The 24,942-nt window shown below is 39.0% G+C and overlaps 1 protein-coding gene across 3 annotated transcripts in view; it reads right to left on the bottom strand.

Annotated features, from left to right (window-relative positions):
• Positions 1-7: 7 nt before the first annotated feature.
• The window catches only part of RFX8 (regulatory factor X8), a 33,494-nt gene continuing 8,559 nt past the window's right edge, over positions 8-24,942 (bottom strand). Inside the window, exons 5-16 of one of the 3 annotated variants that reach the window (XM_053936107.1) lie at positions 21,375-21,425; positions 19,842-19,905; positions 18,668-18,802; positions 18,511-18,588; positions 17,871-17,984; positions 17,065-17,215; positions 15,600-15,658; positions 12,329-12,485; positions 10,684-10,778; positions 9,412-9,526; positions 5,530-5,817; positions 8-273 (exon numbers count right to left, since the gene is read on the bottom strand). In XM_053936107.1, coding sequence (XP_053792082.1) covers positions 260-273; positions 5,530-5,817; positions 9,412-9,526; positions 10,684-10,778; positions 12,329-12,485; positions 15,600-15,658; positions 17,065-17,215; positions 17,871-17,984; positions 18,511-18,588; positions 18,668-18,802; positions 19,842-19,905; positions 21,375-21,425 — 1,321 coding nt within the window. In that variant the 3' untranslated portion in view covers positions 8-259. Of the gene's footprint in view, positions 274-1,361; positions 1,710-5,529; positions 5,818-9,411; positions 9,527-10,683; positions 10,779-12,328; positions 12,486-15,599; positions 15,659-17,064; positions 17,216-17,870; positions 17,985-18,510; positions 18,589-18,667; positions 18,803-19,841; positions 19,906-21,374; positions 21,426-24,942 lie in introns of those variants that run through there. The other 2 variants (XM_053936106.1, XM_053936105.1) reach the window with 2 other exon arrangements.

Below are 24,942 nucleotides of genomic sequence, written 5' to 3'. Positions count from 1 at the left end.
ATGTATGTGAGTTTATATTAATAGCCCAATTTAATAAAGGCACATGTGCATACAGTTCCTTTCTTGGCAGTAAACCTCTTCAATATGGCAATGCAAAGCTGTAATTCTTTAAAAGATACGCTTGTAAACTTCCATTGCATTCATGCAAGTTATTTAAGGAAAAGGGGTTCAGTAGGAGACAGGGAAGAATGAATCTCTCAGAAGCCTTTGCCTGGCAGAAGGTTCTCAGGTACATCTAAAAGATGTTCTCAGGTACATCTTACTTTTTCATATCTGTGAAGAACAGATTCCAAGATCAGTCTACTGATACAACTTCTGCTTAATTGTGCCATAAGAACAGGTATATCTAATCTAGAATCTAAACTCTTATAAATAAAAGTGGACTGGAGAACAATGAGTATTTTTAGCTTATATTTTTTCCTACAGTCCATGTTTGTTTTTTTTTTCTTCACCATAAAAACCTAAGGAATAGTGGAAATGGGTATAATGGGCCTTAAGACCCTAATAGTTTTTTTCTGATTGTAAAGATACTTTCCAAGAAAATGTATTTTTGGCACCAAATTCTTAATCTTATCTGCAGAATTGAATACATGACTACCTTTTCCTTTAGCACATGGCCCTGTCTACATCTGCGACAGTACCACACTTTTGAAAATTGATTCCCATTTGAGAGCTTGAGCTGAGACAGAAGAAGGGAGATGCAAGCAGAAAATCAATGTAGATTTCCAAACCCAAAATGAGTGAAAGCTCCTGACAAGTGCTTTTCTCTGATTCAGGATATGTCCCTTCTTAAAATATTGAAGTTGTCCCTTCTTGAAATAGCAGCCAGGCACAGACAACTCACTGCAGGCATGCTCTTCAAAAATAGCCAAACCCTCCATTTCCATGGTGTTTCAGGGAATTTCCTCACACAATCTGATGCATGCAAGATATAAATCTCATCATTAGTATTTACTATTTTCTATGAATTTGTGCCAGGGTTTCTCTTTATAAATGTCTTTGCTTGCACTTTACTTACAGAACAAGCCCAAACAACCTATTTTTGAACATAATAAAATAGTAACATTATATACAGCCTATTTTATTTTGGTTAATAGAATTGTATGTGAGATATTGACTCTTGTATCCTGCAGAAATGGTAAACAAAGCAGGAATTTCTAAAGACAGGAATTAGTACTAGGTTTTATATTCAATAAATATAAATTTTAAATTGAACACTGTAGACACAAAGCAGCATTAACTCAGAGTCATTCATTTATGCTGTAGCTTCCAGATAATTTACCATGATTACCTCAGGTAGGTCTTCAGCTTTACTGTCAACAGAAGTATACAAGAAATACATAAAACCAAACCATAAGAACTTCACCTTTATCTCCTGAAGATTTATTCAAATAATCTAAATCAAATCACATGACAACTTAAAACAATTGCATTGCTAGCCCAGTTTTGCATTTCGTATTTTCAAAAAAAAGAGATCTTAAGTTTAAGAGAATGAAAACAGTATTTCTTAAACTTTTATCAAAAAGTAAGAATGGCATATCATATATAGAATGCTACAGCCAGGATGCTTTTCTCTGAAGATTTGCTGTTCATTGGAGGCAAAGAAATATAATTTCATCTTTTTGAGTAAGAAATGTTTCCTTTCCAACTTGAAGATCCAACTTAGTACATGATATAATAATTTTCTCTTCCTAAATTACCTGGATGTGCTGAAAATTAGAAAAGAAACATGGAAATGTTTTGATTGTAGGAATTGTAAATTATTTGTTTCTCTCTTCATGTTTCTCCCTCCTTTCAAAAAAGTTTTCTCTATTCTTACTTGCTGAACCTGAGGTATTTTATAGATATCCAGCCTTATTTTACATCAAATAAACCCAACAAGAGGAAGCACACAGTGGGGCTCATCATAGGACAGTAAAGGTCTGACAGAAGGGCATATCCCCTTTGAATACGTCATTCACAATTCTCACACTTTTATTTGTTTTGAAAATGAATAGAAGGGCTTACAGCTGACACACAGTCTCAGCCTCTCTCCTGATGGGAACTGCTTTTTCATGCTGAAATTCTGGCTTTCTTAAAGTCAACAGAAGTTTTGACACTGAATTCAATCAGGGTCATGATTTTGCTCTCATTTTTTGATCATTTTAGTTAATGATTTCACTTGATCTCTGTATCCTGGTTTATACAGACCACTCAGATGAACACTTACCATTCCTATAAGTCAAGGAGTTAACTATGTCCTCTTTTTTTCTCCCTTTTTAACAAATCAAAGTGTTTGATTTGCTCTCTGCCAGCAGAGCTAGGAATAGCATACCCTCAGTCTCTTCATGCCCTGATTTGCAGTATATTGTATGTTACGAAGGTGTAGAATTGGATTAAAAGCTACAGCACAGTGCTCTACAGATGAACACACTGCAGGTATGCTGCTTAATAGGATTTTAATTTGGTAACGTGAAAAAAGAGCAAACCTAGAATGAGATTTTCTAGATGAAAAAAAAAATGCTATTCAGGCTGAGAGAAAGCAACTGTAAGCTCTGTGATAAATAAAAAAGGCATGGCCAATTCTCTCTGAGCTGCACTTTTAGAGATTATGGCTTGTTTAGAGTGTCTCTGTTACTGCCACAATAGTTTGATCAATGTTTCATCAATTTTCAGTTCATACTATGTGTGTTTGTCTCTATAGCATTTCATCTGCCACACTTCCCTGCTAAGCCAGTGTGTACAAATCTTCTACTATCTTGTCCCCTTGCCCTCTACGTTTTTTTTTTTCGTATAAAACCAGTGTTTTCCTTGGGAAATGCCACCAACCTGGAATGTATTCTGTTTTCCAGAGTATTAACTCTATTAATTCTATGTATTAATTATTTACACTATATTTGAACATAAGATTCATAAATGACTGTGCTGTTCAAAATAAATGGGAAAAGATGGTCTGTCTCCCTGCTGAGGAGTCTAATTTATATTCAGCATCAACTAGGAATGGAAGACTAGAAACAGATGGAGAAAGAAGAGGAAGAATAAAGGTGACAACTAAAAGATTAAGAAGAGATCTGCTAAACCACACATACTGGTGCTGCTGATAGCAGGGTAAGGTTGGGAGATTCTTTTCTGATTTGTGTTACCAGTCTTCCCTCATATTTTTCCAGGGTTTTGTAGCAAGACTGAGTGGTTAGCATTAATTTCAATGAGCTGAGTGGGGAGGTGCGATGAACAGATTTTTTTTTTTTTTCCACAGCATAACAGCCTGTAGAGAAGGCATAGAAATGCCTTGTAGAACAAGATTAAAAACTATGGAGGTTGTGTGATGCTGGCAATGCATGGAGTGGAGGATGGGAACTAATGAAAAGCTCTGGGTTGCAGAAAGCTGCCAAGCCTGCCTAAGGTGAAGGAATTAAAAGCAAAACTTATGAAATAAACCTGAGCAATATGTCAGGCAGCAGAAATTTGGTCCAGGAAACAGCAGTGGGGCTGGTGGATGCTGCCATGGCTGCTGAGGGTTTAGATACCCAACAGAATAACATGTGGCCAAAGGGGGATTAGTCAAGAGCAGGGACAGATGGTTCCTTGGAAGCATGATGATGATTTTTCGTGGTCAAAAGTCACAGAACAAAAATCCTCCTGCAATGGAAATCTTGTCAGAGGATCTACAGAGATGACAATACAAAGCAGTGGGTGATAGACATGCTTTTGGCAACTGTGTTCTTCAGCAACCTGTGGCATCAGTGTTGATATACAAAAGAAAGAATCTGCAATGGTCAAGGTGAGAGTACCACCCATCTGAAGAACATGAGTAGACAGAAGTGCTCACTCACTCTCTCATAGCTCCTGAAACCCTTTTGAGCTGCAGGTTCAAGTTTTGTGACTCCATTATAAACTGTGCTCCACAACATAACAAGTGCTTACTAGAATACCTTTTTCATCCCAGTTATTAGCATCTTCCACATGGACTGGTAGAATCCATCATCTGTTGGGTTATTTGATGTCTAAACTTCTACACTTTCTCAGTCATTTACTGTGTCCATCCCTCATCCACACCTTCTCCCAAGTCCTCATACTCCTCATTTCACATTTTACACTCTTCCCCTCTTATTCTGAAAGAGATGATTCCTCATGCCTCACTCTAATCAGCCTTGCTCTGTTCTTGTGATCAGGTCCAAAAATTCAAAACTGGTACATATTTATAAGCACATCACTTACACAGACCAAACCTGGATCAAGCCCTTTGATGACTTGTGCAAAAAGCATTGCAATGGGCATAGGACAAACAAAAGGCAGCACAGTGAAGAACACAAGAAATGGGCAGATATTGAATAAAATTTCTAGCGGTTCATTTCCTCATTTCTGACCATCACTGATTTAGAGCTCTCTTGCAAATTGTCAGTACCCAGCACAGTTTATGTTTTGACATAAAGGTGGTATGGCAGGATGGGTCTTTATTTTCCATTTGAAAAATAACAAAAGCTGTCAAACATGCCCATCACACATATAAATCATCCTTGGTTTGTCCTCTGTGTACCTGCTTTCTCCCCTCCAGTTTTCTTTGCTAAGCTAGTCTTAGCATACTTTAAAAAAATTAGGGTCCCTTACAGGGCCTTATAATTAATAAAGATATTTATAAAACAATTTCCACTCCTGTGCTAGTGTATGGAAACTGAATACCTCTTGGGAATAAAATAACTATAGTAGTGTCACCCCAAAATGTGGTTTTCTCTGTGAGTCTTGGTGCCATTAACATTTTTCTTTCACAGTGGAAAACACGATGTTCTCTGAGACATAAGAGAAGTACTCTTACTGCATGGAAGAGAAATATGAAAACAGCTGAATGTCTAATTCATCATTTGCATTAACCACAGAGGCTTGATCCACATTCCTGTGTGTTCTTGTATTTTAGCCTTGTATTCTAGAGGACCTAGAGTCTATCTTGTTTTCTACCTGTGTGTCACACCTTATGCTAGTAAGTTTGGAGCAGTGGGCTGACTGCAAGGAAATCTGGTAGAGCAGAAGGGCCTCAAGTATTTCATATTTCTGAAGATATTTCATATCTTATTATAAAAGTAACAGATAAATGGAGGGAAGAGAGCCTCTCAGTGCTTCCAAAAGTGAGGTAGGGCCACACTGTGCCCTCTCTTTTTTGATCAATAAATACATGCAGTCTGTTTGTCAGCCTGCTCCCAGCCCACCAGAACAGCACTGCTCTTCCTTAGACAATACTTGGGGAATCAGAAGCAGCTCCAGAGGTCTGCTGGAAACCTAAGGAAAGAATCATGAACCTGTGGTGCTGGGGAGGTGGGTGATGTTGAGATTACAATCCCTCGATATCATTGTGGGTTGGGGACAGGATGTGGAGAATGCTTTGTGAGTTGAGGTGTCAGTGACATTGGACACAGCTCCACGCAAACCTAGATTTCATTAGTTCTACTTTACATGCAGAAAATACCCCACTCCGCCACACACCTCCCAGTCTGTCCTAATTTGCCCAATTTATAACATTTTCCCCATAATTTTCTTTTAAGTTAATGTTAATTTCACCTTGCTGACAGTGGCTGTGTTCACCAAACAACTCAGAACTCTGGAAAGCATTGCTTAATCCGAAGTTATTCTGGTTCTGCATCACAAGAGCTGTCTGTGGAGCATTGGCTTGAGGTTCCTCCTCAGCAAAACAGGCTGAGAGGTGGCTGGGCTCGTAAACACACAGAACAGGGACCTCATTTTGCTTTGCAACCAAGGCATTTCCTTCTTCCTTCTCCTCTTCTATATAGGACTGGAAAGTGTGAGCCGCAAAATCAACAAGTAGCATATTCAGCAAAAGCCAGGAACCTAGATTTAAAGAAAAACAAAGATAATTATGACAACCTTTTCATTTGCATATCTTTATTATGTGTTCTTTTTTGAAGGGCTTCATTATAGTAATAGGCTAGACAAAGTAATGGACTAGCATTCATCAAACAGTACTTACAAGATTATGTACTTCCAAATATCCCAGAAAAATAAGTACCACTGCTGATTTTAACCATATGCAATTTTTTCCCCCTTATTTAACTAGAGAGGAAAGTTGTGTTCATTCACTTTCCTGTTCAAGTTCCTTCTCCATATTCACTTCTACTACAAGACTTATCAATAACCATGTATTACCCCCATTCTCCCCTCAGACAAATAAATCATTCCACCTCTTCCCAAGCAAAACCTCCTAGAGTCATCTGTGTGTGTTGTATCTATGACATTAAATGGCCCACCTTGCAGCTTGGACCATAAGTGATAAAAGCCAAGAGAGACTCACTAAGGCCATTGACTTTTAAATCATACCTTGGTTGAAAGCCCTTACTGTAAAAAGTAGATCTTCCATGCCATAAATCTGCATAGGAATTCATCAAGTAATTTATAACCTCTGCATCCCACAAACTAGTTTATATGGACATCAACAAGGAGATACCACAATTTATATTAATGACCACAGTTTACAGAGCTTTAAAAATGAAAAATACTCTGTTTTGATGTTATATGTGTCTAAGAAGCTGCTGCTTCTGCTGCTCATCCTTTTGAGGATCCTTAAAATAGGAAAGTAGGAGGAAGTACTTGTTTATCTGTGGAACAAGGGAAGGGATTTTTATAGTTGGAGTTGAAACTATATTGATTTGTTAATAGTAGTTCAAGAGTGTTTCTAACAGTCTTACAGGTGTTTTCAATATATTCTCTAAGAGTAAGCATGAAGCCAAAGCTACCACTCCAGTTGTCTTTTGGAATGATACAGAGGAACACAGTTCTCAAGAGGAACCAGGTTGAAGCAACTTGCTTGCAGAAGAAGAATGCACAGCTCACTACTCAGTCCCCATGGCTTGGCAGTGCATCCTTGAACGCCTTGGAAGGCAACAGAGGTGTGTGAGCTGACATGAAACTTTATGAGGGACGTGTGTAGAGGCACATTTTCTGGAAAGGATATGGAGCTGAAGGAGCTGTAGAGGTCCCATCAGCCCTGAATGCTCTAGCACACTTGCGCCCTGCTGCCTTACAGGGATAACTTGTGACTTACCCTTGCCTTGCAGGGGTAACTGCAGGGCTCCTCTGATCTCACTTGGGTATCACCCAAGTGGGGGCTGGGCTGGAAAGTCAATCCTAAATTGAGAGGTGTGAGTATGCCAGTGTATTATGTCTGCTGGATGTGGCTAGATAGAAGGCAAGAGGTCAAGTTAGAAGTAAGATTTGTTTTGGTTACTGGATTATCATGACACACATTTCCCCAGGTAATTGTGTTTCCTCAGCGTGGATGCTACATAGTTCACATTTTGAAGAAATGCTGAGAATTAAGACATTTCTGGAAAGCAATGTTCCCAAGTACAGAACTTTTACACAGATGGCTTGTTAACAGAACTGCTTCAGCCTGTCTGCTAAAACTCAGTGTCCTAAAGGAATAGAAACATGCAAAAAAAAGGGACATTGATAGATCGAATACAACATCTCAAGGAGTAAAGAAAGAAGATAATTATTGAAGCATCATGGCAAAATATTAAAAAAATAATTTTAACTCTCTCATGTTTGAAATAAATTCCATTTTAGTGTTATTGAAGTAGAGTAGGAAAACTGTCATAAAATGGGTGAAAATGTAATTTGTAATTAGCTTAACGAAGTCTCAGCAGATCAAGAGATGTGCTTCATCCATTGTATCCCATCCATCCACACAACTTCAGAACAGGGAGGCAATTCATTAAACTCTTCTTGTGGTGAAAAGAGGGAAGAGGATTTCATCATCATGGGGGATTTCAATAAACATTATACTTTCAATGCAGTTCTAGGAATGCATTTTCAATTTATTCATTGCCAAAAATATTGCATGTAACATTGTAGAGTTTTGTGCAGAACTCCTCTGGAGAGAGAGAAAGGACTGCTTATTTTACTCTTACTGTAATGCAGCAGCTGATGGACGAGGGATCCTACTGTGTTATGTTCCCTGCAGACACAGAACAAATCTCTGATCCTGCTCCAGACAGTTTGCAAGTAAACAGAAGGCAAAAGGCAGCAGCTTGATGCAGAAGAAGTGTGTTCACCCGTTTACTATGTATTTATAGCAAACACATGAAAGCATGGTTTTGAAGGGGCATTTCAAAGAAAATAATGAGGTTTTATTTGGCTATTTGTATGAAGTTGCATCCAACAGAAGAGTTAAAAATATGAAGGTGCTCCTTTGAAAATCTAAAAGGCATTTCATACAGCTTGGGATTAGATGCAACTCACAGAAGACAGTACATTTCTGCAGAAATGGCAGCTTTGCAAGGTGTTACAAGTGAAGAGAAAGGCAATTGGGGTAGAGATTGGACTGATTTAAGACATGTTTGTATCACTTCAAGCCTCTTTGAGTGAACACAACTGCACAGTTCCTTCCCTTCTCCCACCTTGCACTGCTGTATGATGGATTTGATGTTTGACAGCTCAGAGGCCTAAGATGGAGAGAAAAATAACCCAGCTAAAGAAGTGGCTATTTTTCAGTCAGTTTAATACCTTCAACAGGTGTCCTGCTGGCTAGGCAAGAACTTAAGTCAGTGTAAGACATAAGTAAGAAGACCATATACCTGTTGTCAGAGGAACTAACCACTTTTTTGACAACTAGTTATTACAGTGGCTCTGCTCTGGCTGTATTATATAGAAAGAACCTGGGGGACTCAGAGCTATAACTTGAGATGTTTGGAATGCTTACAGTTTGGAATATTAGTGGCTCCAGATCTCCATCAAATAATTTTGCTGTGGTGTGCAGCTCTTGTATGGAGGGAAAGCAGAGGCTCTCACCTCAGGCCCTGTTCCCAGTTCCCTGTTTCCCCCACAAACTACAACTTCTGCCAAAAGAGGGAGTCCCAGATTTCCTGCCATCTACAGCTGCATGCTCCTTACTCTCCTCTCTTATGCTCATCCTAGAGTTTTGCTCAGAGAACTGGATTGGTCAAAATGCAATAATTTCATTTCCCTGACCTGTCTAGCCACATCACCAGGAGAATGGTGATAAAAGGAAAGGAGCAGGAGAAGAGATGCCTCTATTAAATGTTGCATACATTTATGTCAGTTAAAATCATAGAATCACAGAAACGCTGAGCGGTTTGGATTGGAAGGTTGGCACATCTAGTGCCAGACCCCTGCCATGCACTTTCCAGAGGTTGCTCAAAGCCCCATCCAACCTGGCTTTGAAAACTTCCAGTGATGGGGCATCCACAGCTTCTCTGGGCAACCTGTTCCAATGCCTCATCACCCTCACAGTAAAGAATTTCTTCTTAATATCCAGTCTATACCTGCTTTCTTTCAGCTTAAAGCCATTCCCCATTGTCCTGTCACTACATCACCAGCTCTCATTGGCCCCTTTAGGTACTTTTGGATCTGTTGCCTCTGCCATCTCAGGTCAAAATGGGGCATATCAAATTAGATCCTATTTACCAAAACTGTCTGTCCTGTTGATGGTCAGAATCTTGCCTACATTGCTCAGGAGGAGGCTCCATTTCAACATGAAATCTGATGCCTGCTCTTTAAATGCCTCTTTACTCTTGCTTGGCTGCAGGTAAAGAAAAAAATGGTTTATGATAAAGTTGGTTAAAAGAATTCCTTTCCATGTGACAGACCATTTTCCCTGTACAAACTGCATACAAAGGTGAAAAAAGCAACAAGCATTTTTTTTCTATTAGAATCCTAAAATGTCTTAGGTTGAAAGACATCTTTGGATATTATCTATTCTGATCTCTTGTCCAAAGCATGGCCAGCAGAGTTCAGGCCTTGTCCAGCCAAATTCTGAATATCTCCTGGATAAAAATTCTACAGCCTTCCTAGGTAACCTCTTCCTATGCTTAATTATTCTAATGGTAATTTTTTTCTTTGTATCTATTGCAAGTTTTCTTTGCTGCAACTTTTGTCTATTGCCTTATGGTCTATAACTGTGAACCCCCAGGAAAAGTCCCACTCCATCTTCTCTATGCCATCCCATGATGTAGCTAAGGGTTATGTAAGATGGAGGTACTACAGAACTGCAAAGTACTATTCTTCATTTAAAAAGAAAAAAATAAGAGTAAATAATTAAGCCAAGTAGACACAGTTTACTCTGCTTCTTCAGAAAGGAGAAAAAATCCCTAACACTAAGTACCACCCAAACTCAAGTTAATTGTTATGGTAACCAACCAAATGCAGCAGTAGTACCAACATGGTGACACAAATTGTGAGTCAGTGAAGGTAGAGGGGTGGTAGAATTGGTAATCTATTGAAAGGTGCATATGTGAGGATGGTCATACTTGAATCTTTCACAAGAGCTAGAAACTTTCTATTAGAAATTCTTAGTACTTCCTAAAAGTCAATAGTTTGGTGAAACAAGGATGTAAGGAACCATAAAGTGTTCTCTTCATTTATACCAACATATTACTTCTGAATTTTGGTTTATTAGGGGCTATGATAATATGTGTCTATGAAATGAGAGCACATACTGAAACCACTAGAGTGGATATGTGCACAGAAATATGCTTGTAGTTGTTTGCACAGATGGAATTTTTGTATGTCAATTAATTCTCCCTTTTTCCACGGCATGCATAAATTGTATTTATGCAAATCTGCAGTCTGGTCAGGTTGCTAGTGTGCAAAGTAGCTCCTGCAGACTAGTGACAGTCAGCATGTAGCAGGATAAATTATGTGATCGTTCCTTCTATTCTGAAATTATTAATTTTATACCTTAATAACAAAAGTCTGGAGATCTGAGGACAAACAGCTCAGGAGATCCTGAATATCTGTGGAAGATGCCAGTGAAGAAATGAAGTTTTTCAAACCTGTGAAATACAGAAGGGGGATCATTATTTGAAGTGACTGGCCTGCCTTTTGGTTTGTTTCTGCAGTTTTAAGCTTTTTTTTTTTCTTTTATCTTTACCTTAAAATAGATTAAGATATCTGTTCCTAGCATTTTGATTAATATACCATTTCTTTTGTGAGGAATAGTACCCTACTTTGAAATCAGTCAGAATTCATGTTTATGTCCATTTCCAGCATAACTGCATTGACATAGTCATCATGGCAAAAGTGGCAAGAAAAAACAATTCCAATGAGAAAGCTGGAATTTTGTTAGAGGCAATGCTAACTTATTTATCTGAGATTTTATGTGGTTGAGAAAAAATATCTGGCTGTTGAAGGGAGAAAAAAAAGGTCTGGCTGTTGAAGGGAGAAAAAGTTTTAAAACAATAACAGAAAATTAAGAATATTCTGTAGACCAATAGAAATATGGATAATGTTGCCACATATCAGTGCAATTGTTCCCCCAAAAGTCTGGCACCTACCACCCAATGCCAAAAGGTAAATTGCACCTCCCTGAATTTATACCCTTCTAATTGAGACCTCTTCCTTCAAGAAAGCAAATGGATAAGTTCAGTGAAACCTTGCTTGTTACAAATGACAGTTTGGAAAAGCAATGAAAACAGAGAATTCAATAAAACCACCTTGGGAAAACTAAGACTATCAATTACATAATGGAAAAATGTAATAAGTGTTCTATGCAGTGGCTTTGGGTTTAGTATGTATATGTATATTATTGAAATGGTTCTCCTGATGGTTCTGTGAAGCAGGCAAGTTGTTATTCCTACTGAAAGCAGTCACAGAAAGTCTGTGACAAATCCCTTGTCAGTGCATGAGTTGGTGATGGAATAGGAACAAAGAGCTGAGGTTCCACCAGTTTGTTCTGTGCACAGCCTAGTCCAACTTGCCTATCTCTTCCTAATATTTTAAATGGCAGACCATTTAATTAAAAAATTAAGTTGCCATTCAATTCCTTTTCATGAATCTGTCAAATCATTATGTCACAGCTGCACACAAACTGTGTATTTGATTGTTTACAGCACAACATTGATCCCACAGGCCACAATACAGCAAAAGGACACCAAAGCTAAAAGGCCTTGTCCAATTCAGCATACAGTATTTTAAAATCTGGCCACAATAACTGATTTTGTGTACTTCGACTAATAACAGAGGAAAATGCAATGATTGAAAACATCTTTCCTGTCAAAAGAAACCATGAAAAAATATCTCTGCTTGTCAACCTTCTTCTAGGAAATACATAATTCAGTAACACAAACCCCACTCCTGCTGTCACAAAAAGCTTTAAGAGAGTCAGAGGCAAAAGCCTTTAATTCTTAACCTTTAAATTTAAGAGGATATTACCTCATGCTTGATTCTCAATTTTATTGGCTCTTTTCTAGCCCTTCAGGTTACAGAAAAGATTGTAATTCCCAGTAAGGCAGATGTCAGGAATAAACAAGAGGAAATGCTGGACCTTTAACAATGACAAACTAATGCTTAAGAGGAAAGACAATAAATACAAAAAGTTAATTACATTTTAACTGTATGTTTTTCTGCCGCTTCTTTGGATTCCTAGACTTCTCTTGAAAGAGGTCTTTAGTCACATCCAGAGATTTCTCATTGAAGATGGCATGCAAGCCTGATCGCAGAACAGTGACTGTGCTGTTGTTGTTCAAGAGTGCTCTTACTGTCTGCAGAGAATAAAAAAACAGTTAATGCCTTTCATTTTCTCAAGCCTTTAACTCAGCCAAATAAGGGAATTGAAAAAGGAAAGCTTCCTTTATTCAATACTAGACTTCATATGACCAGTCTCCAAATTGGGGGTGGGGGGGGGTATAGGATCAAAGGAGATAAATCTGAAGTTGTCTTCAAGAAAGTTTTTTTTCTGGGAGATGTTCTTTTCAATTATGCTCTGTGTTGTCTGTGATGGAGCAGACACGGCTAACATACTTGAATTATTGGCTTTGCCTAGAGTTATTATAATTACACTAAATAATGAGATTTTGTCTAAAGCATGGAATGGTATATCAGGGATGACTTTCCTTCAGTGTTATCTATCCTTAATTCATGTTGCAGTTTAATTGTTGCAAGCTTTCTCAAGTTGGTGAATCCTTTGGGAGAGTAAAAATAACATTAGAAATACGGTATTAGTTAAAACAGTATCAGTTGGTATTATATCCCATTTATCTGCTTATGAGTAATTTGTGAATGAATCTGTCTTCATATTTGTCTCAAAAAGTATTATTCAGAGATATTGCAAACAATTTTCAGACTAACATTTATCATAATCTCCTCACTTTTTAAAATTAGTGGCTAATATCACACAATATTCCTTTAAGATTCTTGATGAAACAATGAAAACAGTCAAGGAAACTAAATCTGAGTCCATTAAATTTTGTTAACAGATACTTTTAACCTCTCAGACTGAAATCAGTAAGATCCTAAAGCATTTTTTGGACTTCAGGCTTTTCTGTGAATAACCCTTGTCCAGCTGGGCTTTTCCCTGGAAAAAAATGGTTTGTAAAATTCCAGAATACTTCAGGATTCGTACATGTTTTAACTAATTCCATTCACCAGGTGCTTAACATGACCCCACAAGCAGCAATGAATGCAGCTGACCATTTCTTTGCAAAAATTATCAATACAGCTCTTTTTCATCACTCTGCTAACTTTTTTGAAATACCAAACCCAATCTGATTCTCACTTTGCAATCTCCTTCATATAAGTTAAAGACAAAGGCATTCTTCTTATTTGACTTGGAGTTTCCAGTGACAGCAAAAGAGCCTGCAAAGAGAATACATGACCCAAAGGCTGGGAACTACTGGGGCAGCATCTGCAGTAGGCTGTTAATACCTAACTCTATGTCCCAACATTTTAGACTGACCCCTTTAGCCATTGGATTTCACTATACTAAACATGATTCTCCAAAATTACTCAGAGACAGCCCTCTCAACACTCAAATATAACTTACCAGAGACAACCCAGAAAACGACAAGCATCATATTCACATTCTTTTCTCATAGGGAATTCTCACCTTTTTATGCTCTAATTATTTCTACATGTCCAGGTAGTAGCAGCTGTCAGCCTGCTTTATCTACACAGGGTGGGAAAGTTACCTTTTTTCTTTTGAATGCTGACCCTGCCAAAATTGTTCTTACTTTCTCACCAGATAGCTGAATTATTGTGAAGTACTCTACAAGGGATGGTGTGGTTACAGTGCTCGGAGGTTGCAGCTGCATAGTGCCTCTGTAGCACTTCTCAGCAGGAGCAGCACTCTTGCCTGCTCTGACCATCAGTCTTTAGCTGAAATTCCTGATGCATTTTAGACAGAAAACTAAGAAGGCTGATTAGAAATATCAAATTACTCCTGTATGAGAAGATGAGATAAACTTCACCTTCAGAGAGAAATAACTGAGGCAGGATGTGATGCAGGTTTGCAGGAAGAATTGCTTGAAGCAGGGTAGAAATTTTAAAATAATGAAAGAAAGTATTTTTTTGTACAACAAATAACTAAACCTTGGAACTCACTACCCCAAAATATCAAGCACAGTAAAACTCTTTTACTTTTCCCTTGTGTTTTGAAGAGGCTCTAGAGAAGGTACAAACATTTACTTGTGAGAGTTAGAAGTGTAAATTCGACCCTGATTCTCAGGTCTGCTCTGTTCAATTTGTGTGGGTTAAACAGTGTAAAAGAGATGTAGAGCACCCAGAGGCTTCTTCTAGAGAACTTCCTCCAGTTGCTGCAATTCTCTTGCCCTAAATCTTGAGGGTGTAAATCCAGTTTTGACTCTGCAGCTTTTCCACACATTAAGAATAGGCAAGGAAGACTGAAAGAGCTACAACAAGCCCTTCGATGTCATGGCTTGAAAACAAGAAGGATGATTTGAAGTCTGAGTATGCAAATCAAATACAAATGTCTGGGAGTAGGTGACACTCATGATCTTGCTGGATCATGCTTTTCAATGCATAAGAAGATCTGTTTAGAAGCACATAAAGTTGAGATTTTCAGGTACTAGTATCTCCAAGGGCTGCTGCAGTTAGTGGAAATGTGAGTGCTCAGTGCTTTATGGAAGTCAACTTTTTGCGTGGGTAGGCACCCTTATGCAGGTACATGCCTTTTTTTTTTTTTTCCCTTTTTCTTTTTTTTATTAAAGCAAGAGGAGGGAGTGTTTTGTTTGCTGCTGGTGATGAAGTTTTCCCAGAAAGAAAAACTACATTTAGTGGTCCAAGAAGCTGCAGTTCCTCCCATCCCTCCCTCACTTGTTTTCGCCCTGCTTCCCTTCCATCTGAGTAATGATTCAAATCAGATGGCGTGTTGGGAAAATCTTGTACTTGTTTGAAGGAGATAATATATCCCCTGTTCTTTTTTGCTTTCTTCCCTATTTGTGACCTTCCTTTTTCTGCTACAGCACAGACCACCTAAAAAGCCAAGGATTTGGAATGATCCAAGGACACCAATGGAAGGAATGCTCCAGCATGTGCTCTCGACTGGCTTTGGCATGGATGGGCAAAGATACTGGAAGCTGTCATCTGACCCTTCCAACTACTGTGTTCTCCTCTCCATGGCCTACCATCAATTATATCTCAGAGGCTTTCAGAAGAATCCAGAGAGAGAAAAATGTTCCCTCAGCATGCTTAACAGTGAGGGAAGAAATGGGTAGGTGTGAGCATGACATGGTCAGTGTACAGTTAAGAACATCCATGCTGCTGCAGTTGTTCTACAATGGAGTATTTCAAAAATAGTGCAGACAGCTCACAGGAATGAGATTCCCAGCAGGGTTTTTTTCATGAATTCTGGAACATACCTTGACCATGTTGCAAAGGTCTGTCTGTCTCCTGAGCCTTTTTACAAACTCTTTAGCTTCTGTTAAAGAAGAAAAGGCAGGTGTTTCACATCATTAATATTTTACAGTCTAAAATACATTAATGAAGACATATTTTAAGTTAGGAAGTAGTTCCCTAGGGGAGATTTGGAGGGTAATGGAGGGTACAGCAGGGGCACTGAGCCAGCATTATGGGATGGGCTGGGGACCCTTGCAGTCAAAGCTTGCAAGGAGAAGCTGCCCAGCTTACCACTCTTCCTTCACTATGAATCTATTAATCCATGATGTGCAGGAAAAAGTTTTTAAATATTTTCTTACATTTAATACTTCCTAATTAAGACTATTGCTCTTTGACTTGTACAGTTTCAGGTGAATGAAAGTAATGTTAAATCTAATCTTGCTGTATTTTGTTTATATAGTTTACATTTCCACCTTTATGCATCTATATTCTGCAGCACTGTTGATACGAGTTGGTTTATTTTGTTCTACTTTTATCCTGTTTATAATGTGTTGTAATGATGAAAAGTATGGTCCAAAAACACACTTCCTCAGAGTAAAATAAATAACTGTTTCTCAGTTGCAGGGAAATCAAGTACAAAGCAACTTCTGTAGACAGACAATGATTCTCAAGTGAAAATTTGTGTTTCTATGATGTTTGTACAAACCAGGATGTCTATACATAGGGCCACAGCTGATTAATTACATACACTTCTATGCACACACATGTTAAAAACACATTACTGTGTTTGCTCTGTCAAGTATTCAAATGTAGGAAATGCCAAAATTAAGCCTGTCTGCAATAGTGAGCATATGAATCCTAACACAAACTTCTGCCTACACAGGACTCCTGCTTTACCACTGTTGAGTTGGTCTTCACTCAATGATCCACGGAGCAACATGATGTTTTAGTCAGAATCTTCAGCTTAATAGGTATAAATATATGTGTGTGTGTGTGTGTACACACACATAAACCACAGCTGTGTAGAGAACAGATTTTTTCCAATCATCTTCTAATATCAGTCATATTTTCCCTATGGGACTATGGCTTTTTTCCTTTTATATTGGACTGCTACAGCCATTAATTAATTTATCAGCATAAAGCCACTTGTAAGAGGAAGAGACACAGTAATATCTGAGTTTCAGAGGGCATGCTGCATATTATTGGTCATCTACATGGCCAAAGCAATCATGGCAAGAGACAGATCTGTAAAAAGATTTAAGTTCATTTCAATTTCAATGAATTGGGAGCACTTTTGGCTTAAGTTTGTTCTCACACATTATACAAGACCATTTATTTTTAACTGTATCCCAAGTAACTCTAATTGTTGCTACTATCACTGTTACATCAGCTAAGTTTTTAAAAAAATAATTTAAGAGTTTTGTAATACAATCTTCTCTGCAGTTTAACCAGATTATTTTTGAAAATATCTCTCCTACTCAAACCTACCATTAGACTTGGATGTTTGGAGCAGTAATGGAAAACCTCCCAAAGGATTAAGCATCCAACATTTAACATTTTCACTGAATGATCTGATTGAGTCTATGTGTTGTGCAGGCACCTCCTCCAGGAAATCAGGAAGTAGGATGTTCTCCAATTCCTAGAATACAAATTCATGCTGCTGCACTTGACTGGTGTACCACAGATATTTACACCATCATTAAATAAAATTATATTGATAATTTAAATGTAAGTGTAAAGAAACACTTTTTTTTTTCTTCCAATTAAGCAAGAGCTAAGCTAACCTTTTTAGCAGGACAAAGAACCTAAGAGTAAATGTTGCTACCTGAATTAATTTCTAGATGCTACTTAATGACCTACTGGAAATAAGAAGATAATTATTTTTATCAGAAAACTGCATATTTCTATGTGGAAGGTCACTGAAAAATGCAGTAGTGTTCTCAAAGGAAAAGTAGCTCTCATAATCTGGAAAATCATCATCAGTGGAAATTTCGGTCGCACAACCTCATGCCAGAACCACAGACCACATTTCTAACAGCACACTCCACTGATATTAGGAACTTTCAAATTAATATATAGGAGATAAATGGAAGCTATACCAAATTCCAGCATCTCCTTTCAAAACCAAAACCCATACCAGGCTGTCCCAGAAGAAGCAAAAAGATAGAGTTGAGGAATATACAAAAATCCCATTGTACAGCACCAGAGAAAAAGAGGGATCTTCTCCTTAGAGCTACCAAAAAGACACAAACATGTAATAGCATAACTACAATAAGCAAATGTGTGTGCAGTACCTTGAATAGATATCTATCATAGCTTTTTAACAGCTGGCACACATCTGGCAGGCACATCAGTTCTATTCTTTCAGGCTGCAGAGATGTCCAGAATGACATGATACAATCTTCCACCTGTCACACAAAGCCCTTTATGAATTTTCACTGATTTTACACTTGTGGAATGTGAAGTATAATTCAGTAAGACAACATACAAACACAGAAGCAAAGGAATGACCATGGAGATGGGCTCTTTGCCTGGGCCCATTCTGGCTGAGCTCCAGTGTAAGTGGAAGTGTGCTGGGGAAGCCACAACAAGCTGAACCTCACCAGGCAGTGTACAAAAGAGGAAAGAAACAAAGAACTGTGCCATGGATATGAGGATGTAACTGAAGATATGCATCCATGTCTATGTGTTGTATGCTCAGCTCAGACTTATTGATGTGCCAGGAGGGCTCAGGATATGTGTACAAACTCATATTCTTGGAGTTATATTGTTTTAATTCAGAATTTTAAAATAACTTGACTGAATGCTGCTTTTGTCCGTAAATCATCATCTACCTTAGCTCAAACCATCAAGTGAATAAACTACACAGACACAATTTTGTCCTTACAGTTGTTTGCTGTTGTCAGAGTAAATGGTATTAAAGAAAAGGCATACCTTGTCAAGCTTCATCTCTCTCACCATTTGTAAAACAACTTGACAATAGTTGTAGTAGTCATTGGCAAGCAGCGCAATCTGTTACCAAAAAGAGGGTACAAAATGATCTCACAGGAAAAGAGCTAACTTGTTTTATGGCCACGTACTTTCAACGTACCAGTTCATAGGGGTATGTCTCACTTTGTGCTTGTTCTCCAAAGAAGAACTGGTTGAAATCAGGAGAAAGGTAATGAAATGTCTCTTGTTCAGTCTTCAGATAAATGACAGATGGATAATACTGCAAATTCTTATTCTTGATGCATCGGATTTTATTTTGGACAATTAAAAAAAAAAAAAAAAGATTGCAATTACTTTGTCAGTTTGGTTAAAGGTGTTAAGTATTTTCTTGAAATTGTAGGACATGATTTTATAATAAGATGTATTTCTTTAGAGAAATGCTTGTCTTTTTTTAGAAAATAGGGGTGGGTGAAAAAAACAAGAAGGGCTGCCTAAATGTTTAAATCCTAAACTGTACACTAATTTCTTTTCAAAACCAGTAAATATTTAATGCTATACAGATCTTCCATATATATTTTCTACAGCACTCGTGTCACACTTGTAATCCTCTGCATAAGGCTGCAGATAGCTGGCTGTGCTGTGGGGATGATAGGACATTTCCCATTGGCTGTCATTGTCACAGCACTCATTACTGCCCCCGAGCACTCGGTAGAAGTAAGTCACACATCCAGCCTCTCATTTTTTCCTCACTTTGGTCCACATAAGTTTGTTGCTCATGCTCTGCTGGCTGACATCCAACAAGTCTGGTGTCAGGTCATCCCATGACAGCTTGCTGAGGGGAGAACTGCCACAGGTTTGTTTTGCATCTGCCCTTTTCTGTGGGCAGGGATTGTGCTCTTTTTTCTTAATCATTTCCTAGTATTTAAATACTTCTCATGACAATAAACTCCAAGCATGTTGATGTCATCGTGGAGGAAGAAACGACATGTTGAAAAGACACTGGCTCAACAGCATGAGGGTCTGTTACTGTGGGCCTCAGGCAAGGAAGGCTGTGCCCCACTAACTCCCCTAATATTCAAAACCTGATCTGTCAGCCACAATTTCTGCTCTCAGTACAGAAAAAAAAAATTATTTGATCTGACATTAAGACAACAAAAATATTTAGCTAATGGATGAAATAGGAGTGGGGGAACTAAGCATGTAGTGAAATTACACAGATCAAGATTATTTTGAGGAAGATGGGCTAGCTGTACTTCATCAGAACATATTAGATGGAAGTTGTAATTAAACGCACAGATAGACATTTTGTTATGTCTAATGTATCTGAAACTCACTGTTCCTTTTTTTTGTCTATTCTTCTTGTAATCAGCTGCATTTTCAGAACTCCAGGAACCTCTACTGTGATAAAATAAATAACAGAAAAAACAAACAAACATTCAAAAGCTCACCGATTCATTCTGTATTTAGTAATAAAATGAGCTCAAACTCAATAGAGTACACTAGGTTGGAGAATTGTATTTGGGAGATAAACCCCGCTCTCTTTCCTGTCATTTGGTAATCCCATGATTTTCTAACAAATCTGGGACCAATTTATGAATTTTAAGATTACACTTAAACATTCATTTTAATGACAATTGACCATTTAACAGGGCAATGTCTTTGAACTTCTTGCACCAGAACCATGGGTTTGTATTTCTAGTTGCAGTTTGTTTGGAATGATAATAACTATTACAAATATGGAAATAACAAAAACATTATAATCCTTTTGCTTAGGTTTCACAGTTATTACATTTTCTGCATGACACATAAGTTTAGATGGCATTTTGTTTCTGACTGCTTCCCATTTACTTTGCAAGTTGGCCATGCTGTTCCACACAGTCAGAATTTACCTAGACCTGCAAACGCTTGACCAGTGGCTTGTTGCTGAAAGCAGGCACAACAGGCTGCTTTCTTGTTGTACTTTCTCCTAGCTCTCTCCCTGCCTGTTTTGTTGAGGCTGATGGTATCAGAGGGAGAGGCAATGTTGCTAGTAAAAGGGACATGCTGCAAAAATTGGATGTCTCCAGTCAAGCCTCCATCTGCTGCTGACACCTGCTCACTGTCTATGAAGTCATTTCAAACTCAAGGGTCCTGCTGGACTTGGCTGTTTGGAAAGGTGGCAGGCTATCTAATCAGAACCTGGCTACTGGGTTTCACTGCTGTGATGCATTACAAACCAGGGTACCACCATACGCCCTGAAGGGACAGAGGCCAAAATGTACAACTTGTCTGCCTGTAAACTCCAGCCACTGAAAATGCTTCCTCCCCACTCTCTGCCATCCACAGGACTGGTCCTTGCCACCTTTCCCTCTGCCCTACTCTGTGCCATGAATGCTGTGCTCCAGCAAAACAACCAATTTGGCTGCCCAAGACAGCGCACAACATTCATGCTGAGTATGTTTGGTAGTGCTGGTGACTCTTTTGCCCGAACATTTTAGAAGTGGTGACTGGCCAAAGCAAACACATGTAAGTAGAGATGTTTCATAACACTTCTTTCAAATAGGTCCTTCCTGCAGATTTCTAAAGCCTGTGAAATAAAATTAATTAATATTTTCCAGCTCCTGCTCTCCCTGAGAAGGCGGCCAGCTGTATCTTCTGCTGCTGCTACTATGGCAACACATATCAGCATGGCATGCCTCCAGCGCGTTGGTTCCCTCGGCAGCCTGGCTCCCCACTCCCCTGACACAGGGACGTGGAGGACAGACAAGGAGTCCTCTGTGCCCCAGCAGCCAGCCAGGAGCTTGGTGCTGGTTAAGTGCAAACACCTACGGAACGCTAACAAACAGTTCTGTGTGCTCCCACTGTTACCAAAGGGGGCTGGGACTCACCTGGTGCTTGGCTGCACATCAGAGATGTTCACTTCCCCCAGAGAGCAGTGCCTGAGTAAAGACAGAACACACAAAAGAGGAGGTGGGTAGGAGAAGGGGAAAATGGGAGACAAAAAAATCACAAGGAGTTTCAGCATCTCTCTCTTGCAGAGTTTGGGCGATGCTATGGGGTGGGAATTAAAGCTAAAATGGGAAATACAACAATGGGGATGAAATAAAGAATAACAGAGATGCAAATGGGAAAGACAAAAGAAAAATGAAAGGAGGGAAGGTGGTGAATGTGCATGCTGTTGACTGTCAGATTACACAGAGATTAGAAAAGTTAATTTGCTAGAAGCAAAATAATTTCTTTTAATGAAAAAACAGTACATTTGCTTCACTAGCCAGTCAGGAGCCTAAACCTTGCCTATTACTAAAATCAAAAAAGCAACTCTTACAGAACCAAAATTCAATGACATTTTTTAAACACTGCTGTACTCTGAGCCAGACCAGGTACCATTTTAGGGAGAGCTTGTCCTCAAAGCTCCCATTCTGAGAGGGAACACATTCTATTGTAATACAAATCAGTAAATACTCTATTCCCTCATGTCTGTAATAAATTTGCAGACCTCATTGACTACAGTTGCATATATTTGCACTATTTTCATAGTGCCATCATCAGAGCAGTGGTACACCTATCTTCAAAGAATTGAAGATTTCTAAATGAATCAATTCATAGGTGCTGTGTAAGACCTCATCATCCCTTGTGTGAAAATGTTCCAACCCCGACACATCCAAGGTCCCACCAACCACCAAAATGCAAACACCTTTTTTGTATTTAAAGGCAAACCATCATAATCTTACTGCCATTTCTGTGATACCCACAAGCATAGCTCCCAAGCTGCCAGATCCTTCAGAAGCCTAGATCTTCACTACCAGCACCATGTCAGTTGCTGGCTATCATGGTCAAGAAATATCCTTTTCAGTAATTAGAAAGAGTCCATCATTTTGAAACCATTCTTTTCCTTGCCAACCCACAGGCTGATGGATGCCGTGGTCTCTCAGCTGGGCTCAGGGATCCACTTTCCTCTCTGATAAGTGTGACAGGAAAAGCATCTGCATGTTGGATTTTATTCAGGCATGGGAGGGCGCAGTAGCTATTTAGGACACCTTCACTGCTGATCTCCCCGGCCTCTGCCTGAGGAAAATGGCAACAAGCCAGAGAAGTTATCCCATTAGAGGGGTCTGGACAAGAGACTGGCACCGGACTGCACTGAAATGGTGCATTAAAAATAATCTTCACTCTGATTTGGAAATTTCCACACAAGTACACTCTCAAAAATTGAGACTATAGGTCAAATACCCTGCTGCGTTTATACATATGATTACTTATATAAGAACACAATTTCTTCTTGCAGGTAAAGAAGTCATCAGGTTTTAATTACTTTTTCAAAATTTCAATTTTTTAAAGTAAAAAACAATCTAGACTTTTCCATTGCTGGTTTTATCAGTTTGATTGGATAATGAAAAATTAATGGTGATGTACTGAACTGTACTGATAGGACAGTAAAGATGAGTTATTTCCTTCATGACTTAATTGAAAAAAAATTACAAAACTCCACACATATGGAAACTAGCTCACTTATTTGGTTGAAGCAGATGCTTTTTTAGTATATGACCTAATTATTTCTTTCAGAGCTGTGCTACTCATCCTTCTCTGGCTGTGTCTTGTGCTTTTCTACTGCTTTCTCTCTGTTTTCTCCTGCTGTGCTATATGAGATACTAAGAAGTAATTGTGACACCCATCTGCCCAGGTGTTGTGGGCCTGCATGTTGGCTTGGGACAGGGATATGTAGCTGAATTTAGAGTGGAAGCTGTTCTAATTTCAGCTGTCTGGCTTGCCTCAACATCTTAGTGTCTTCTTAAAATTGTCTTTAATGAAGGAAGCATCAGACAAAATAATTTTGTAGTTAAGGGACTTTTGTACTGCAGCTAGAAATATGATCTTTGTCTGAATATGATCTTTATGTTTTGAATTTTTTTTTAATCTGAGAAGTTATAGAATCATAGAATCATAAAATAGTTTGGTTTCTAAGGAACCATCAAGGGTTATCCAGTCCAACTCCACTGCCAAGGGCAGGGACACCTTCCACTAGAGCAGGTTGCTCAAAGCCCCATCCAACCTGGCCTTGAACACTTCCAGGGATAGGGATCCACAGCCTCTCTGGGCAACCTCTTCCAGTGTCTCACCACCCTCACAGTAAAGAATTTCTTTCCAATATCCAATCAAAGCCTACCCTCTTTCAGTACAAAATCCTTCCCCAGCTCTTCTGTTGGCTCACTTTAGGCACTGGAAGGTGCTTTTAAAGTCTCCCTGCAGCCTTCTCTTCCCCAGGCTGAAGAATGCCAACTCCCTCAGCCTTTTCTCAATAGGACAGGTGTTCATCTTAAGAACCAATATCAAGATCAGTAGGTGGCTGGTTGATGTCAGTCCTTTCCCTGGAAAGCACATCCTATTCCTTGCCTTGGCCAAATTAAACACAGTTTTTTAGGAGTAGGTGTCTGGGCAGGCACCTCTGCAGCTGGTGGAGAAGGAGGAGGAGGCCTGGAGCAGCCAGGGCAGCAGCTCCCCTACGGTCAAGCATGGGTGTTCTCCAGCCCATAGAGGAGATGGCTCATTTCCATGAGGAGGGCCAAAGACAGAAGCTATGCTGGCATATGTGGTGTGTCTGTCTCCCAGCTAAAGTCCTTTCTGCACCTGCCCCAAACTCAGCTAACATTGCTTCTTTGGTTCCTCCTACTTTATAAACTCATGTTTCTACACTGGAAGGAAAAGAGAGCATGAATTGAAATCATTCTGGTCTCTCTCAGCTCTCATATGACCAGAAACATCACCTTTCCTTTTCCAACCCCATCAAGATTGCTATTTTTAAATTATGCTGCAGGGAAACACCTTTCTTTCCCTGAAAAGGAAAGACCAGCAGAAACTTAGCAGAGACCTGCAATATCCCTTTAACAGGGGACAAGACCTTTCCTCATTGTGGATGTCAAACCTTAGGCCTTTTCTGGGCATACTGGGTATGCATATCCCTTCAGTAAGCGTGACATGGAAAACCAGCCTCAAATTTCCTATGAATAATTTGTTTAGTCTCACAACAACAGACTGCCAGTCCATCATCTACAGAACCTGATCCTCTGTCCTGTCTCAACATTTACCCTTGTCCCTCTATGGACTTCTGCAACATTACCTGCCATAAAACCTGTGAAGAAAAGCAGCAAACCTATGGGTGTAATTTTTCCGTGTTCTTCCAAAGCATGCACTCAATTAATATTATATAAAATATCACTGAAACAGTTTCAGCATCACCAGATATCTGGGTCCTTATAGACTGTAACATTCATGCCACAGAATAATGCTGTATCTCCATATTAAAGAATGGAAACCTAATTACAGAATTTACCTATATACACACTAAAGTAATGTACAAGACTGTAAGAGAATGAGGATACAAACCTGGTCTTCAAAGTCCAAGGCATTGACTGCACCTAATTTTTTCTTCAGTGTAAAGGAGTGTAAAACTGCTGCAGA

Source organism: Vidua chalybeata, chromosome 2 (genome assembly GCF_026979565.1).
Source record: "Vidua chalybeata isolate OUT-0048 chromosome 2, bVidCha1 merged haplotype, whole genome shotgun sequence".
In the NCBI taxonomy this organism is placed as follows: Eukaryota; Metazoa; Chordata; class Aves; order Passeriformes; family Viduidae; genus Vidua; species Vidua chalybeata.
Note: the sequence above shows the minus strand (reverse complement) of the source record. Positions and strands in the feature narration are given on the sequence as shown.